A 16,675-nucleotide genomic window follows, 5' to 3' on the forward strand; every position below is an offset into this window, starting at 1 on the left:
TGAAAGGGAGCAAGAGATTAGTGCAAATTGATTCTAAATCAGAAATTAACATTTGGGAGGCAAAGTTTAAGTAAACCTGAGCACTTCAGTATATACAGACTTTATTTCAACAGAATATTTACACATTGCAGTAAAGTACATTTTCCTTCAGGTTCAAGTGCCACTGACCAAGCGTTAGCCTTTCACATTTAAGGAGAATGGTTGACTACACTATAGGCCCGCCTGTATGAAAGAACAGAAAAAAAAAAGCTTTAGTCTTTAAAAATGTTCAGCTGGTTTGTGTTTTGCAAGCAGTTCTAAATGTTTAGGTACAACATGTAGATTGTCAACAAGCTGGGTTGACTTGTCACAGTACGAAGTTACTAATAGTCTTGTACAGGTAAAGAACATCTTAACCATATGAAGACCAATACAGCAAATTGTTTTACCACAAAAGCATGTTTGACTAAATAAATCAATAGTGACATTTAAGAATAGTGAAAAGTCCATTTAAAAGCTTTAACTTATAAGCATTGGTCCTCATGTCAGGCGGTTGATACTTCGGCCATCTGAAACTGCAGGTTTATCCCCTGTGGAAGAAGAAATACACATTAAAGCCACTTCGATATTGTATTTATTCCATCCCTTGTCTGAGCAACAAATGGAAAACCTTAGTGTGCAACGGTGAAGTCAGATTTAGAGACCTCCTACCTTTCATTTCAGCGTCGTGGTCGGAGCACGTCACATTACAAGCTCGTCCCACTGGGTTTGTAGCATCGCAGACCACCACGTCGCAATGGACAAAGACCTAGAAGATATTCACATTGCTTCCCCAAAAGCTTTAGGAAAAGAGACGTCGTAAAAAGTAGTTTAAAATTACCTGGCGGCTTAAGTTATTTTCGTCTTTAGTAAAGGCAAACATTGGGATCTCAAAGCGCTTGAAGTTCGATGGATGCTGAACTCTGGTATCAGGAAAAACCGGATGGAAGATCACCTTGTGGGGGTTCCGTGGGTTTGCACAGCTGAAGATACAAATGTAGTAAACATTTTATAAAGATGTCTGCTTGGTGAGAAAAAAAAGGAACAAGTGCCGTGCCTGCAAACAGGCCAAATCAAGACGTTACCCATTAATGATGAGATCCCATTTGGGAAGGGAAGTACGGTCGTCCTCCAACGTCGCCCAGCAGTCCACGAGCTCCAGTGATACGGAGTTTCCGGATGTAGTCAATTCCACCTCAAAATACAGAGGCTGTTGCAGGTACTTTGCGATGTAATCAGCCCTGTAAAACGTGCTGTAGGAGTCGTCTAAGTGAAGAGAAAATTGCTTAGCTGTATTACACCAAACAATTACCTCAAAATAGTTACAATTACCCCCTGGACTTGTAGGACACTGCTAGCTTGCACATGCTGTGACAGCTTCATAGCACAACTGTCCAAGTAAGCCCAAAGCCTTAATTATGCAGGAGTCTAATCCATGAGTTTATGGTTCAGAATTCCTACAGTTACGCTGCATGAAGAACTTCTCACCAAGCGCAAGTCTCATCTTAACATGCAGCTCTTCTATTCCGTTCTCAGCAAATGGTTTACTCCTGCGAGGTCTGTTGTTGAAGGTAACAGCACGGTTGGTGTGGAGATCAAAATAACAGGCAACCTTAAACCTGTGGAAAGAAAAACCAGGAGATCAGTGGAAATTTAACATTATCCAGGAAATAAGTTGTGTTGGGGTTTTTTTTTGTTAAATCCCGTGCTTTTATCCTTCCATTCAGAGCACTTGCACCACATGTTATTTCCCCAGTTGCTTATAGCAGGATCAGTAAACAACAGTTACACTTTAACTGCAGGACAAATTTGTGGTTGAGGCACTTGTGGAAGGACAGACATCCAAAACGCTCGGGGATGCATAGATTTGGGATTTAGTGCCATTTAACTGCTTTTAAGAAATGCAGGCACTTTAAAGCTGCAAATAATGTGTCATATCTTCAAAATTGTTTCAATAAGCATCACAGGGTGACATTGAATTTTAGAAAGCTTTGAGAACTTTTCATTTAAGCAATACAAGTTTGACACTCACTCATATTCAGCCTCAGACTCTTCAGTCTTTGAGTTAGATTCCATTGCAGGAGCCGGCAGAAAGATCTCATTTTCATACAGCATCATAGTAGGCAAGAACTAAGAAAATGAAACAGTCAACTAAAATGTTTTGAATATCAAGGTCAATAACCTGCAACATTCAGCAGTACGCTACCGTTCTGGTCGTCCCACAGGAGTTCCCGGTGAAGACAAAATAAGCATAGCGGTTGTCGCTGTAGGAGGGACCACAGCTGGGGTCTCTGAGGGTGAGCTGACTGAGTTGAAGACTGGGAACAGACTCCAGTTTCACAGCCAGGGTGGTTATCGTCCCGTTGGGGAAACATTCTGAAGGTGGAGTATCAAGAGTGTTAGCGTTTTTGCCGCATTTAGTCAGACACTAAATGTAAACACGTTTCTAACAAACCGGTCAGTGTTGAGAAGAAATCGCAAGCCACAGCAAAGGTGTCGATATTGTCGAGTGTGTCTGGACTTCTCAGAGACACGTCCAGTCTGCTCCTGATGGAGGATTTTTCAACAGTCTGCAAATAAAACATAAAAAGTTAACACATGACAAGGTCTTAAAAAGTCAATTTGTTTAAGACAACCGAGTTACCTCAATTTCCACATCGAGGGCTAGAAAAGGTACAGTAACACTGAAGTGCGTGCCATTGTCCATGAAGTTGTACTGCTGAGCCAGGTTAGGGGTCAACATTCGTTTTCCCACTAGTGTCTTGAAGTTGAAGCCGGGAGTCCCGTATTTCACGAGGATATAGAAGTTTTGATAATCACAGCCACCAGAGACTGAGGGAGGCACTGCAGAGAGGTACACAGATTAATAGAAAGCTGCTTCCGAATGAAGCAATCAGCTTCACCAGTACCAACCGTTGTTCACAAATTTAGCTTCCAGATAAGCGGTGTGAGAAAATGGTGCTGACTGCCACATAACCAGCAAGCCAAATGTCAGCTCAAGAGAGTAGACTGACATCCCCATTTCTTTCTGTTGGGGAAAAAGGGAGAGATTAGCTACAAAATAAACCATTTTTCACATTTAATTTCTGAAATTCAGTGATGCCAACCATTTGTTGAACGTTGCGGTCCGCGAAGGGCACTTCAAGTGTAAAGACCTTTGAGCAGCTCTTGGGAGACATGTGCTCCTGGATTTTAAGGCCTCTGGCAATGCAGTCGGCTGCAGATAAAACCTCAGATGAGAAGGTGATGTTAATTAGTGCCACATCAGCGCAGAAGGGGCCAAGCAACACCTTAAATATCTGCTCCTCAGGAACGGTGTCTGAGAGAAAAAAAAAAAAAAAAAAATTGTAACACATACACATACCAGTACGAAGATAATATCACCATCACTCACTGTCAATAACTCGTGGAGGTTGAGGCAGAAACGGCGTGGTAATGGGAAGGAGGACTTTGTATCTTGTGTCCTTTTTAGAGTCTTCGGACCAGAACAACTCGAGCATCGGCTCAATTGTATAAGCAGTGAAATACTGACCATCCTGAACACGGCTCTGCAAATAAAAATAAAAATAAAAAAAAGAATCAAAACAGCCACAGTAAGGCTCTCTCTCATATACACACTCAGAATGAACTAGTTGGCCCTGCAACTTGCCAATCTGAAGGCAAAAATATTAATTTTACCACTTTACTCTTTAAAAAAAGTTATTCAGACTTTTAATCAAGTCTGACGAGGATTTAATTGGAGTTTCTATCATGATATTGCAGAAGACGATTACATATTACGATGGGTTTTAAGAAAGTAAATTGACCTGATTAGAGTTTTAGCACATCTTTATAAACAAGTTGTGCAAAAATCAATGTAGACACATCGGTTCAGAAAATGCAGCATACCGAATCTGTCCATTTCAAAGTCATGGTCTGAGACTACGAAGCAGATGCATGAGAATTATAAAACGCAATTTAAACATTAGAGTGACAGTCATCAGATCTGCTTTTGTAGATCTACAAAAATTACACAAGTGACCCCTACCTTAAAGTGGCCACCGACAGCCCCAATAGGGATTTCAGTGATGATGTACAAGTCATTGACTGACATGGAGTAACGTCTGGCGGCCATCTTGGCAACGTCGAGCCTCTGGCCGTCAACGCCCATGTGCACCTCCAGCAGTTTAAACTGGCCAGAGGAAATCAAGGGGTCAATTCGCCTCGGTAGGAACCAGCTGATTGAGTGTGGAGTGAAAGAAACACTACCTGCACACAAGACAAACACACTTTACTTAGAAAGGAGATTCAACATTGACGCAAGTCATCGTCATGGTTTAGTTACCAAAAGTAATTTCCCCTACTCTTAAATATAACATTTAAAATGAAATAGTTTCACCAGAGGGGTAGATGAGATACCACTCATATCAGGAAGTTAAGAGCTAGAACCAAAAGAATGCTTGTAAATAGTGAAACTGTACAACATCTACTTTTTAGCAGCACACACAAATTTTATTTTAGGTCAAAGAACACTAAAATCCAAAACAAAATACACCAAAACGTAGGAGGTTTAAATTGCTACAACCCAAAGAAACTAAAGACATCGGCGATCACGTTGGACCCGCGTCAAACATTACCCTCCATTACTGGGCATGCGGCAGCAGCGTCGATCTGCGTCGCCAGCCACTTATTTTCGAATATTGTTGATGTTTTGAGCACCTTCATAGGCAAACCGGCAACCTGCGTGGAGAGATTACACAACAGTGTAAATAGTTAAATCATGTCAATGCATACAGTTAAATACCAAATGAGGTGGATACTTTAATATAAAAAAGGGGTATAAAAGTATTACATTCAAATCCAATAGTAGGCTGCAAGTATGGCGTTTTAAAAAGTAAAATGTAGTTCCACTTACAGTCTGGATGTAGGTTTCTGGGGAAGAAAGTGGAGCGCGCAGAACCAGTCTCGTTGGAGTGTTTGAGATCCCATAACCTCGTCTCTGGGCCTCCTTCACCTTCATGATCCTCTCCTCAGGAGTAAAGAACACAAGTGCTTTGATTGTGAACCCTGCGTCCGAGGGCCGTTTCTGTTCAGCAGAAAGACATGAATTATAGATTAGGCATCCAGAGTATCATTTAAAAAAAAAAAAAAAGGGTAATAGTTTCGTCTTACTCCAGCAACTCTTTGTGGATCACCCAGCGCGTCATCCGGGACAGGACGTCCAGGAGAGACATTTTGCACAGACACCTAGAAATTTAGCCACTGCATAAGTGACAATACATCCCTCCCGTATCAAATGTACTGGTCTTGACACACAAATGGGTCATAAAGCCAGTTATCATAGAAAGCGTATTCACTTGCCTCCATATAATTGCGTTCACAGACAATTTCCCTGGAGGCCCAGGCGGTGTACGGGCAAGTTTTGGCCACCTGGTACAGCTCATCCTCAAGCATTTGGCTCCCATGCAGTCGTAGATTTATTGTTGTTGTGAATGCTTCATCGTCCTACAAAAACAGAAATAAGCTTAATAATGATCCCAGTTAGTATAAATTTGGTGCTGCACCCCAAAAAAAAAAAAAGGATTGCATTGATCATTTTTACCACATTTTCAGCAAAACAGTTTTGCAAAGAGGCAAAAATCATGGCATTTCCCAGCTGATCGATCTTCATACTGAAGCCACATTGAGAAGCTAAACTTTGTGTCAGGAGATTTGTAGAGTTATCTGGAGAGAAGAGGACAGTTAGAAGAGAAAAGTGAGAAAGTAAAAACAAATTAAATAAAAAAAATAATAAAAAAAGTCTATTAAATAATCTTACTCAAGACAGAGACTTCAAGAAGATTTCCTCCAACTGGACCGACATCCAGACGCATGATGTTCCCCAGGCATTTAGAGTAAATATCTGGGATTTAACATTTAATTTAGTAAACCGCACATAGATGTTCAATTTGGAAAGCTTTATTGGGTTTACAAAAACTTACTTATAGAGGGCTTCTTTTGAGTCTCTACGTTTTCAACTACTATCAGGAGAATTAACCACCTAAAAGAGATTAAATCATTTTTTTTATATAACACAAAGACACACTTCAAATGAGAGCAAAGGATATTAATAATTAAAAAAAATACAAACCCGAATCCAAATAAACCCCTCATTGCAGAAGCAGTGTAAAAGTGATGTAGAGCTGGTGACTGTTGGGTCCCTGATTTATACTAAAGGTTTTAAACCTCACAGGTTCTACAGATACAACTACACACAGGTGAATCCGATTACAGCCTGGTCGCAGTTTTTGGTCCCAGCATGCAATGCAAACAGGTTGATTGACTTAATGGTACATGGATTTGTATGTAGCTCCAGCTGCCAAATTAAACAGTGCAAGTAAGTGCTATCAAGTAGTATTACAGTGTCTTTGAAGTATAAATATAATTAGGAAAATATCAGTCTTGGTTTTATTCCGTTAGTTATTTGGGTTGTTTGGTAGTCTTTGATGTTTTCTTTTTTAAATCCTTTTCTTTTTTTTAATCAATTCATTGATTTGTATTTATTGATTAGGGAGCCCCAGTAGGCAGCTTTGAATATATAATGGACAACAAGCAGCAGTTTAAAATGAACCGTTGGTTTTAGAAGAATCATTTATGTTCCGTGAATACAAATATATGCACAACTTCACGCGGAGATGGTTACACAGAGATGTCAAATCCCCTTTCCAGGAGCAGAACAGCCACTCAAGGGATTGGTGCTTTTAGGAACTAGTTACATGCTGCAGGAAACACATCTGGGATGTGCACAGTGCATCTTTATTGATGTAATAAAATGATGGATAGAAAAAAAAACGGCTAGTCTGTGGCACAGAAAACTTTCCACGTTACAAATTGCCAAACAGTCGTGAGAGCAATGACAACCAATAGCCCCTTGTTTCAAATGTGCTGCCACTAGAAAGGTATGTTGTATTGCCCTTTTACTACCAAATACAGTGTTACTGCTTGCTTCGGCAGTTAGCCTTCCAGCCGTGCTTTCTCACAGAGGATTGAAATGTCAGTGTGCTTTACTACTTCACTCCCTCCAGCTGCTGGCAGGCTGGGCGCTGCTGCCTTAAGTTGCAACAATTGCACGCAAGCAGAAACGTTTTTGAAACCCCAAGCACAATTATTACTCCATGTTCACTCTTTGATAAGAATGAAGGGATATATGATCATACACACAAAATCAGGGATTGATCAGCAGGGATTGAGTAGTCTACAGCTTCCTTTATGAATAACAAGCTATAGGCACACCGTGATATGACATATATATATATATATATATATATATATATAGATATATATTTATGTATGTTAAAGCCATAAAAAAACGGCCGTGTAGCTTTACAGCAGGGTGTTCGCCTGTGCAGCCCCCCCTCCCACCACCCACTGTCCTGTAAAAGGCAACTAAGTGCCTCCGTGCCGTTGTCCCGCCCCCAGCTCTTCTTGTCCCATTCGTGAAGCAGCAGCAGCAGCAGCAGCGCGCTGCCTCCACCCGACCCTCCATCTGCCACTTTAGAAGAATGTGAAGACCTACGTGTTTTCTGAAAGTTATTTTCATGGAAAGAAAAGCCCCGGGTGCTGGTACGTTTCAGCTTTGTGTTTTGCATTTCATTTTAGTCAAATTAGAAGTAAGTGATTAATTTGTAATTTAGGGTTTGGTGAGTAGAATTGTTGATGTATAAGTGGGTATGGAAACCAGAGCGGTTTTATATCGTGTTTTAATAGAACAATTAGAAATTATTACATGCAGGGAAACATTATTTGGCTTTAATGGTTGCTTGAAAGGATGTGTGGGTTCAGTTTCAACTTGTTGCACTCCATTTCCTCTGTAATTTGATTGTTATGATAAGCCGTGCTTGAGCATTGGAAGAAGGGACGTCACCTCTTCACTCCAGCTCAAGCTCAAGCCATTTTCTGTGTGTGTGTGTGTGTGTGTGTGTAATTTATTTATTTTTCATGCAAAGGACAAATGTGCTCATCAGTTAAATATGTCTCAATAGACCTCTCTCTACAGAATTGGAAATCAGAAGACATTTATTGCCACGTATGTTGCACATGGAATTTGTCCTGGTGATTGGTGCAATAGAATAAAACAGAATGAAATAAGATAAAGTGAAATAACAAATATTCACTTACAATCTGTATTCGAAACTGGCATGCCACATTTCTTGTCGTAATGTCTCTTCTTTTACTGTCAGGACAATGGGGTACGGGCAAATCCTCCACCGGGGGGGGAACGAGGAGGACCAGGTGCTCCTCAACGTCGGAGGGGTCCGACGCGAAGTGGATCCCAGCATGCTGCTGCGCTTCCCTCACACGCGACTGGCCCGTCTGCTGCGCTGCCAAAGCGAGGCGGCGATCCTCGAGCTGTGTGACGACTACGGCCCGTCGGAGAAGGAGTTCTACTTCGACAGGAATCCCCACGTTTTCCTCAGCGTTCTCAACTTCTACCACACGGGACGTATCCACATGATGGAGGAGGTGTGCGTCTTCTCCTTCAGCCAGGAGATCGAGTACTGGGGGATCCAGGAGCTCCACCTAAGCCCCTGCTGTAGCTACTGGTACCACGAGAGGAAAGATTACATTGATGACAGAGACTGGGACGTGAGGAGCGACGACCAGCAGCAGCCGAGCCTCAACTCCTCCTTTGAAGAGCTTTCCGCTCTCGACAAAGACCTGGCCAAGTTCAAAGGTGCCTGGTGTTCAGAAGTGAGGAGCTACGTTTGGCTCAGGCTGGAGGATCCAGGCCACTCAAGGGGTTCAAAGGTCATCGCCGTGGCATCTCTCGGCTTGGTGCTGACCTCCATCGTTGCCATGTGCGTCCACAGCATGCCAGAGTATCAGCAGGTGGACGATAACGACAAACCCATCGAGGACCCTGTCCTCGCCATCCTGGAGGAGATCTGCATTGCCGGCTTCTCTGCAGAGTTCATCATTAGGCTAATCGTTGCGCCCTCCCGCAGGAAGTTCCTTGGGAACCCCTTAAACATCATTGATGTTGCTTCCATTCTGCCGTTTTACGCCACTCTCGCTCTGGAAACGGCCGACGAAGAGGCCGCAGAGGAGAATGAGGACTTGGAGAACGTGGCGAAGGTGGTGCAGGTTCTCCGCCTCATGAGGATTCTACGGATCCTCAAACTGGCTCGCCACTCCGTCGGGCTGCGAGCGCTGGGCGCCACCGTTCGCCACAGCTACCAGGAGGTGGGTCTGCTCCTTCTCTTCCTCTCGGTGGGGATTTCCATCTTTTCAGCCCTCATCTACTTTGCAGAGAAGGAAGTGGAGAACACAGATTTGGGGACCATCCCCTCAGGCTGGTGGTGGGCCACAATCACCATGACCACAGTGGGTTATGGTGACACCTGCCCGGTGACGCTGGCAGGGAAGATAGTGGCCACCTTGTGTATCGTCTGTGGCCTGTTGGTGGTGGCTCTGCCCATCACCATCATCTTCAATAAGTTTTCAAAGTACTATCAAAGAAACAAAGCCATTGAGGAGCAGGGTATCGTTAAGCCTGAAAGACCAGACCCCGAGCTCCCGTACTACAACATCAGAGACCTGTTCACAGGAAGCGTGTATCCTTTCATCGGAAGTATCGCCTTGAGGAACAGTGTGAGCAGCACGGGTGACACCACAGATGCCTCTAGTCTCCAGGATTTAGAGCTGTACGACAATGACAAAGCAAAATGAAATTCTGCCATTTCACAGTTGTCCTCTCTTTTATGACTGAAAGTCACTCGTGTGTCTCTCAGGGCTTCTCCATTGCTGACCCCGCCTTTCCCCATGCTTGTGATTGTCTCTCTTAGAATTTCTACATGGGAGGAGCTTATGAAATGTGCAGCGCCGCTAAAACCAGGAAACCTAGAGGGATTTATCTGAGCCTCGCTTGGAGGATTGAAAGCCCATTTTCTGCTTGAGAAAACTGCGATGATGCATGGAGGAGGCCATAATGTTAATGTTTTCTCAAAGTAATGTCCTGTATTGATTTGTCTTCTCTGTGAAAGTTCAGACTGGGATTTGGGCCGAAAGCCTGGAACGACAAGAATGACAACGTGTTCAATGTTTCAAAATGGTATTATAGATCTCGAAGTCCATTGATGTTAGACAAGCGCGCATGAACAGAATTAATTACACTTTTGCAATATTATGCAATATTAAAATTATGCAATATTATTGATGCTCCAGAGTATCCCAGGTTATTGTTATTTAACTCTTCTATTGGACAGTTTTTTGCTTGGTGACTCTTAAGAGAAATTCATGTGGAGAAATTGTCGTTCCTTTCAATTTTGTAATGGCATAAGTTAAAGATTTTAACTCTGGTTGATTGAATTATCTATCGTCATATGTTGGTAACTAGAATGACTAAAATATAAATATAAAGAACCACAAAGTAGTGGTGAAATGTACTTTATGGGAGACATTAGAACAAATAAAATGAAAGGACCTCAAGTGAGTCTGTGGAAGGCCGATCACTGAGCCAGCCTTTCTTATTCCCTGGTAAATGTCTCAGGTTAAAGGAAGGAAGGTTGACCTTGACAATTAATAGCTGCAAATTCACTTTGCCTATTAGCAAAAAAAGATGTATTCATTTCAACCTGAAATGTTAGTGTTTTCAATGCAGTTGCAGAATTATTTTATTTGTACTCTGTTGATTGCTAATCTAATAACCTTTGTTGCAATAAACAAAATCGGACTGAGATCAATAGTGTATCACTTTCGTTGTCATTTACTGACTCAAAAAAAGGGGATTCGGGTTAAGTTGCTTTTGGAACAACATATACATTGCATGAAGAGAAGAGGAGCCGGGGGGAGTCAAAGCAACAAAAAAAAAGCAAATTACCTGAAAAGGTCACAGTGAGTGTGTCAGCAAAAATGTCAGCGTTGGAGACCCGACCATGTGAGTTGCGTTGCAGACTCCCCCTTCAGGCTTTTCTTTTCTCTCTTTAAAGGAAACAACAACCTTCATTGCGTTGAAGTTGCTTGACCATTATAATGCTGGCGTAACCCGAGCTGATTGGATGCAGTGGAGCATTGAATCACCGGGATAGAAGGTGTCACTGAGCGATCGAATTCCTGCCCCGAGAGACTCCAGTTAGCTTTAATAAAGAAAAAAACAAATCAATGAACTCTATTCAAGCTCTATTTTTTGATTGTTTTTGCGATGTGTATTTGTAATTACCGGCCATTTATTTGAAATGAGTGGAATACCGACAGTAATGTCTCTTATCTTGTGGTGTTGCACTGGTGCCTCTGCAGAGTCTCGTGGACATCGATAACAGGGAAAGAGAGTTAGAGCGCGGAAGCCTTGACAGCCTTGTTTGTGTAGCTGCTTCAAACTTTGAAGAGCAAGTGTAAATCTTTTTATGAACAAAATCTGACATTTGTTATCGGGTGTGACCGTGTGTACATAAAGCCTCAGGGTCCATGGAGGCATTTGTCCCTCTGCCTTCCACAGAGGAAAAGGTCACAGTGATGAATGTGCAGAAGGAAAAGGGTTTTTTTTTTTGGTTGTGTGAAATTTAGCTGAAGGCAGTGCACCAGCTGTAATATTCAAAGAACGAGTGTTGAATGTTCAAGGTAGTTGGATTTGCTTTTTTAGGAGGCTCATGGGCGTAAACTTCTAAAAAACTGAAGAGGCGCCAGAGTGTAAGCACACATACAAAAGGAAGCTGTGAAAATGCTGAATGCTTCTGGTGTCTCTGGGGCGGCAAAGTTCAAATGTACTGTGGTTTTACTCATGTCATGTATATGTATTTTATGGCTGTTTTTTAACGACGTGTGCTGCAGGTCGCCCTTGAAAATGAGATCTCGATCTCAATGGGACTTTTACCTGGTTAAATAAAGGTTAAATAAATAAAAAATGTTGTGTTTACAACAGCAAATGACAAATTCTACACGTTACTTTGCTTTAGGTTTTGGAAGATGAATCAAAACAGATTGCACCACAAACATTTTGGTTATATTTATACATAGGCTATTTATACAACTTCGAGGTTTATATGTATTTATCATAACAGGAAAGATTTTAAGATTTCCATTATTGACAAAACCTCACGAAACGTTGTGTAAATTAGCATTGGTTAAGTTAGCACTATGAAATATTTCCAACTCACTCCAAGCATTATAAACAAATCTAGTTTGTCTAAAAGCAAATTCAAACTGCATTTAAACCTTTTCATGGATTTAGGACAAGCAGATGTCAGACTTTACATTACATGGTCAGTTATCTGAAAATCTCGAATATCTGAAAACGTTTGTTGAGATATTGACCCAACTCTAAAAACAACAGACTCATTCATACTAACATTCCCATTAGCTCAAGCCAATCTGCAGCATTTGGATCAGTCATAACGTTACATGGGCAGAGCACAGACAGTCACTTTCACTCAGACATTACAGCAGCTGTGGTCTCAGCGCCAAGGTCAGATAAAAAAGAAGAAAAGAAGCCACTCTTGTTTATATTTGGGTCCTGCTTTTCTCTCCCATGCAGGTTTGTTGCAGCGAGGCTGGATGGGCGCTGTGATTTTGCGTGCCCTTGGTTAATGATCACTCTGACAGAGGTTGAGTTTTGGCTGAGCAGCATATAAATCTGCTTTAATTCAGTTAAAATGATTAACCTATGTGCATCGGTCTACTTTTATTTACAATGAGCCACGTGTTACTGCAGTTGTCCGCTACCTGCTCAGTTGTCATGGAGATGAACACGTTGACATGCAAGCAGTTGCCACATTGCAAAACATATTTAAAAATTGATCGACATTTTAAAATAGCAGTCGTGTTCTCCTGCTGGAAAAGACCGGCATGTTGAGACATTGCTAAATTATTAAATACCCTTTGCATCGATGCTGACTGTATAGACCTGTTTAAGGCTTGTGTTTTTTCATTGGGTCAGAATCTCTATACTTTCATCCTGAAAGTATGAAAGGAACCTCTTTTTCTGATATTTTAAGAAACTGCATACAACTTAAGTGTGGAACGATCCTGAGAAGCATAAAACCGCTTGCTCCTTAAAATGGTGTCCTGTGACTCAATGTGCTCAAAACATGTGCACCATATATATATATATATATATATATATATATATATATATATATATTTTATTCACACTCGAGAATCTGACAACACATTATGGATGTAGACTTTTTGTAGGAACTTTTGTAGTTTTGCTCTTGAATAACTACTGTATATTGCTTGAATCAAACACGGGACACTGTCCATCAGAGATGAAAATGTACATTTAGCTCATGAGCCCCTGACGTTGGCCCCTGGATGAAAAGCATATTAACCCGTTCATCTTAACCTTATCACTCTGGGTTGTTTGGCTACACTCTTTTTCAACTCCCTGACAGTTTTGTGTTCCTCTGCCTCTTTTTTAATTTATTTTTTATCGTGTTGTTTCAGGCGAGTTCTACGTCTCGCTGCATCTGACCTGGTGTTGTAGCTTTCGGGGCAGTTGTATCTAAGAAGGTAAAAGCGCCCTGAGCTGAAAAATCCTCAGCTAGGACCAAACTCACTTTCTCCTCACCTTGGACGCTGCAGTGTGACGTATCCCATTAACAACAAGAGAAGGCTGAAGCGTTTTAAGTACCCTCATTAGCCATGCTCATTGACCGCCATTAAAGTCATACACTCTGCAATTATGAAGGCAGATAAGCGGATAATCCCCGTGTTCCCTGGTATCCGTCTCACTGGGGGGGGTCCTGTCCTCAACATGCACTCTCAGCAGTTTCCGCTCCTCTGGGACCTGCGGTATTTTCCTTTTGCAGAGTGATTCGATTGCAGTTTGTTTGGACAGGTTTCGTGAGTTTACAGCCTTAACACTTCAAGGTTGTTGCTGAGCTTTAAACAACACAGGACACAAGCAATAGGGAGAATGCGTAGATTCAGATTCCCACAAGTTTCCATCCAATCATTATTGATTGCTACTATGTGCAATAATGACACTCTGCAATACATGTATTTATATTATATATATATATATGTATATTTAAAAAAAGATGCTTATCTATATTCTTGAATAATGCAAATAATCATTTTATTTTTATGTGGTATTTTATCAGCTGCAGGTCCACTTGTATTTTTCTTTCACAGCAGGTACGAAGAAATGTAAACCTCTAGTACTTTACATCTCAAAGTGTTGATCACACTCACAAGCATTACATAATTTAATTTACATTTTCTTAATGTGTCTCAGAGTGCTGAGCCGGGTTTAAGTAACGATGAAACGATAAGATGAAAAATGTAGAAGATGCTGCAGCTCTTTGCTCGGATGATGAGCTGGCGCGCTCGCTATCATAGAGAGTTACAATGGAGAGAGAAAGGATTTAATGGAGGCTGTAAAAGAGTGCAGGAGGGCTCCGAGTCCTGCTAATGAATTAGAGGAAGAGAGGATGGGTAGAGAGGGGGGAGGGGGCACCAGAGATCAGGAGGATGGTTATTGATAGACGGGAAAGATATGTTCTGTGAAGCACCACGTGGATACACTGAAATTCTCCTGACCTCACCTTGTACACCGCCATCAGCCACACGCACTTCCAATAAAGGTTGAAGACTCGCTTCATGATTAATGCGGCTTTCCGCCAGTCAGCAGATTGATTTTACACAGAAAAAGAAAGAAAAAATGCATTTAAGCATCGGCGATGTGTGATTGTTACTGCAGCATTTTTTTTTCAACCTGGACTGCAGGTTTTTGCGGTCATTTGAGGACCGATTGTGCCGTTTAAAACATGTTTTATGTGATTGTGTCCACTCAGCGTTTCAGAGCATCAATAAATGTTTAATTCAAAATTAATGAGAATCCGATTTATTGAATTCTATTTCTGCTGCAGTTTACCTACTTTTATGCAGCATGGTTTAATCTCTCTCCAAATGGATTTATTGAAATCTTGAGCACACGTCTTCACTGCACCATCTCTAGATGAATGCATGTGGGGAGTCTGGCAGTTGCAACAAGAAATGAAATGTGATTTGGCGGATGGAGGGTGACATCCATCGTTCAAAGTTAATACAAATTACTTGAATGTTATGACCACTGCTCTCAATTCTTGCAGAAATGTTTAAAAAATAAAAAAGGACAGAGATTAAACATAACCTCGAACGCAGTCTAAACATCTATCTATGACGAGTGGTGCAAGACGTACCCAGACTTTGACGTAGCGTTTCTCTGTTCGGTATTTCACAGCATTGATATAGCAGCAAACACCATCGGTGACCATAGAACAAGTGCATCTGTCATTAAAAGATAATTATGCCGCTGGGATGATAATCTACAAATCACACAGTAAAAATGTAAAAATGAAGGAACATCTTTCCATCACCCCTAAAGTCTCACTCGCTCGCTCGCTCCAGTTTGTCTTTGTCTTTGCTGACTGTTGTGATTAAAAGGTTACGTAATTTACGAGCTCTCAGTCTCTTCCCTAAAATCAGGTTTTAGTGTCAGTATCAGTTACAAAAAAACGGAAATTGACATATACACTGAAAGCACTTATGGGAGCTCTGTGGATAATGTAAAGAGGGCAATTGGCCGCCGCATTGCTGATTCTTATTGTGCCCCAGCGGCTGCCCCGAGTAGCAAGAGGTGACCTTGTGGATAATTGATTTGTGAAATAGATTTCATCCGGGATGATTGATGCCGCTGCAAGTGTCATTCACAGAGGTGAAAGTACCTTTCCGTCCTTTTTAATTCTGCTCATATTCTTTCACCTGGAACTGTTTTTTCTTCACGCATTTGATTTGAGGGTTAATTTTTATATAAAATGCTGCTGGCAACCAGGATCCCGGTCTCAGTCTGACCCATAACATTATTTTGTTCAGTTAGTTTGGTGGATTCTGCAGTTCCCTGAGATATCAATCTGTACGCACCCACCTTATTCGCTGTGGGCAGCAGACTATTGATTTACGTGTGCTTGATTAACTTCAGTATCAGTTCCTGATACAATCACAACTAAAGTCCATAAAATGCAGACGACATTCTACTGAAGGGCAGAAACTCAAGCTGACTCAGTCTTCACTTCATCCTCGTGACATTAATAGCGTATTATATAACGTGTTTCTAAAATCAATACACAAAATCCATGTTGCACGTATCAACATCATTGTTTATGTTTGAGCCCAGCTAAGGACGTTTGTGAAATTCTTAGTTCAGTTGAAGTAAGAGCCCGGAGGGAAGAACACGAGTAACAGACATATTTACCTGGATATGTAAACAGGGAAAGCACTCTTGGACGGAGCAATAGATTTGCCTAATAACACTGTGGGGGGGCAATAACACTGAAATAACAGTGCAGTCGTTAGGAGACCATAAGTCTGATTTAGGTTGAAAATGCTCATTTTTTGTACAATAAAGACTAAGTAAGAAGATAAATGCGTTGTCGTCTTCATTCTGCATACAAATGTGTCAAAATAAAGAAATTACGCAGGACTGTGAGGAAAAAGTGGGTCTGTCACTAAATCACAGCTGTCAAATTACTTTCCGCCATTAAGGATGAAGATTGTAATTTATGATTTTGTACGCGCGCTATTGATTTTTAGCGTTATACAGTCAAAGAAATCAAAGACTAAAAGTTGTGCTGTTAAGTCGTGAAGTCGATAAATTCGGCGTACTGATAAGCTCGAGCTTTAGGAAAATATTTAAACCCACTGATTTGTTTAAAGGGCTGTT

General features: G+C 41.4%; 2 protein-coding genes across 2 annotated transcripts; one reads left to right on the forward strand and one right to left on the reverse strand.

The window, feature by feature from the left end:
* Positions 1-84: 84 nt before the first annotated feature.
* Positions 85-6,240, reverse strand: LOC120808112 (uncharacterized). Its single transcript, XM_040160741.2, has 21 exons — positions 6,128-6,240; positions 5,979-6,037; positions 5,816-5,899; positions 5,600-5,721; positions 5,359-5,502; positions 5,170-5,244; positions 4,913-5,083; positions 4,635-4,737; positions 4,046-4,266; positions 3,413-3,566; positions 3,126-3,337; positions 2,932-3,046; positions 2,663-2,862; positions 2,474-2,588; positions 2,225-2,394; positions 2,051-2,148; positions 1,507-1,637; positions 1,104-1,284; positions 860-1,001; positions 691-787; positions 85-569 (listed from the first exon to the last, which is right to left on the reverse strand). The coding sequence occupies exons 1-21, from the start codon at positions 6,148-6,150 to the stop codon at positions 520-522; spliced, it is 2,667 nt and encodes an 888-aa protein (XP_040016675.2). The 5' UTR covers positions 6,151-6,240; the 3' UTR covers positions 85-519.
* Positions 6,241-7,340: 1,100 nt separating this feature from the next.
* On the forward strand, positions 7,341-10,712 carry kcns3b (potassium voltage-gated channel, delayed-rectifier, subfamily S, member 3b). The gene is made up of 2 exons (XM_040160745.2): positions 7,341-7,599; positions 8,217-10,712. Exon 2 carries the CDS (start codon positions 8,221-8,223, stop codon positions 9,703-9,705), a length of 1,485 nt encoding a protein of 494 aa, XP_040016679.1. The 5' UTR covers positions 7,341-7,599; positions 8,217-8,220; the 3' UTR covers positions 9,706-10,712.
* The last annotated feature ends 5,963 nt before the right edge of the window (positions 10,713-16,675 follow it).

The sequence above is a fragment of the Gasterosteus aculeatus genome, chromosome 18, assembly GCF_964276395.1.
Source record: "Gasterosteus aculeatus chromosome 18, fGasAcu3.hap1.1, whole genome shotgun sequence".
NCBI lineage: Eukaryota > Metazoa > Chordata > Actinopteri > Perciformes > Gasterosteidae > Gasterosteus > Gasterosteus aculeatus.

What these genes read in the sequence shown, in the direction of transcription:
- LOC120808112 (XM_040160741.2), bottom strand. Translation starts at nt 6,150, where the DNA reads ATGAGGGGTTTATTTGGATTCGG. An exon ending in TCAAAAGAAGCCCTCTATAA is followed by an intron (nt 5,900 to 5,978) that starts GTAAGTTTTTGT and finishes GTTAAATCCCAG; the next exon opens with ATATTTACTCTAAATGCCTG. An exon ending in TAAGATGAGACTTGCGCTTG is followed by an intron (nt 1,285 to 1,506) that starts GTGAGAAGTTCT and finishes CTCTTCACTTAG; the next exon opens with ACGACTCCTACAGCACGTTT.
- kcns3b (XM_040160745.2), top strand. Translation starts at nt 8,221, where the DNA reads ATGGGGTACGGGCAAATCCTCCACCGGGGGGGGAACGAGGAGGACCAG.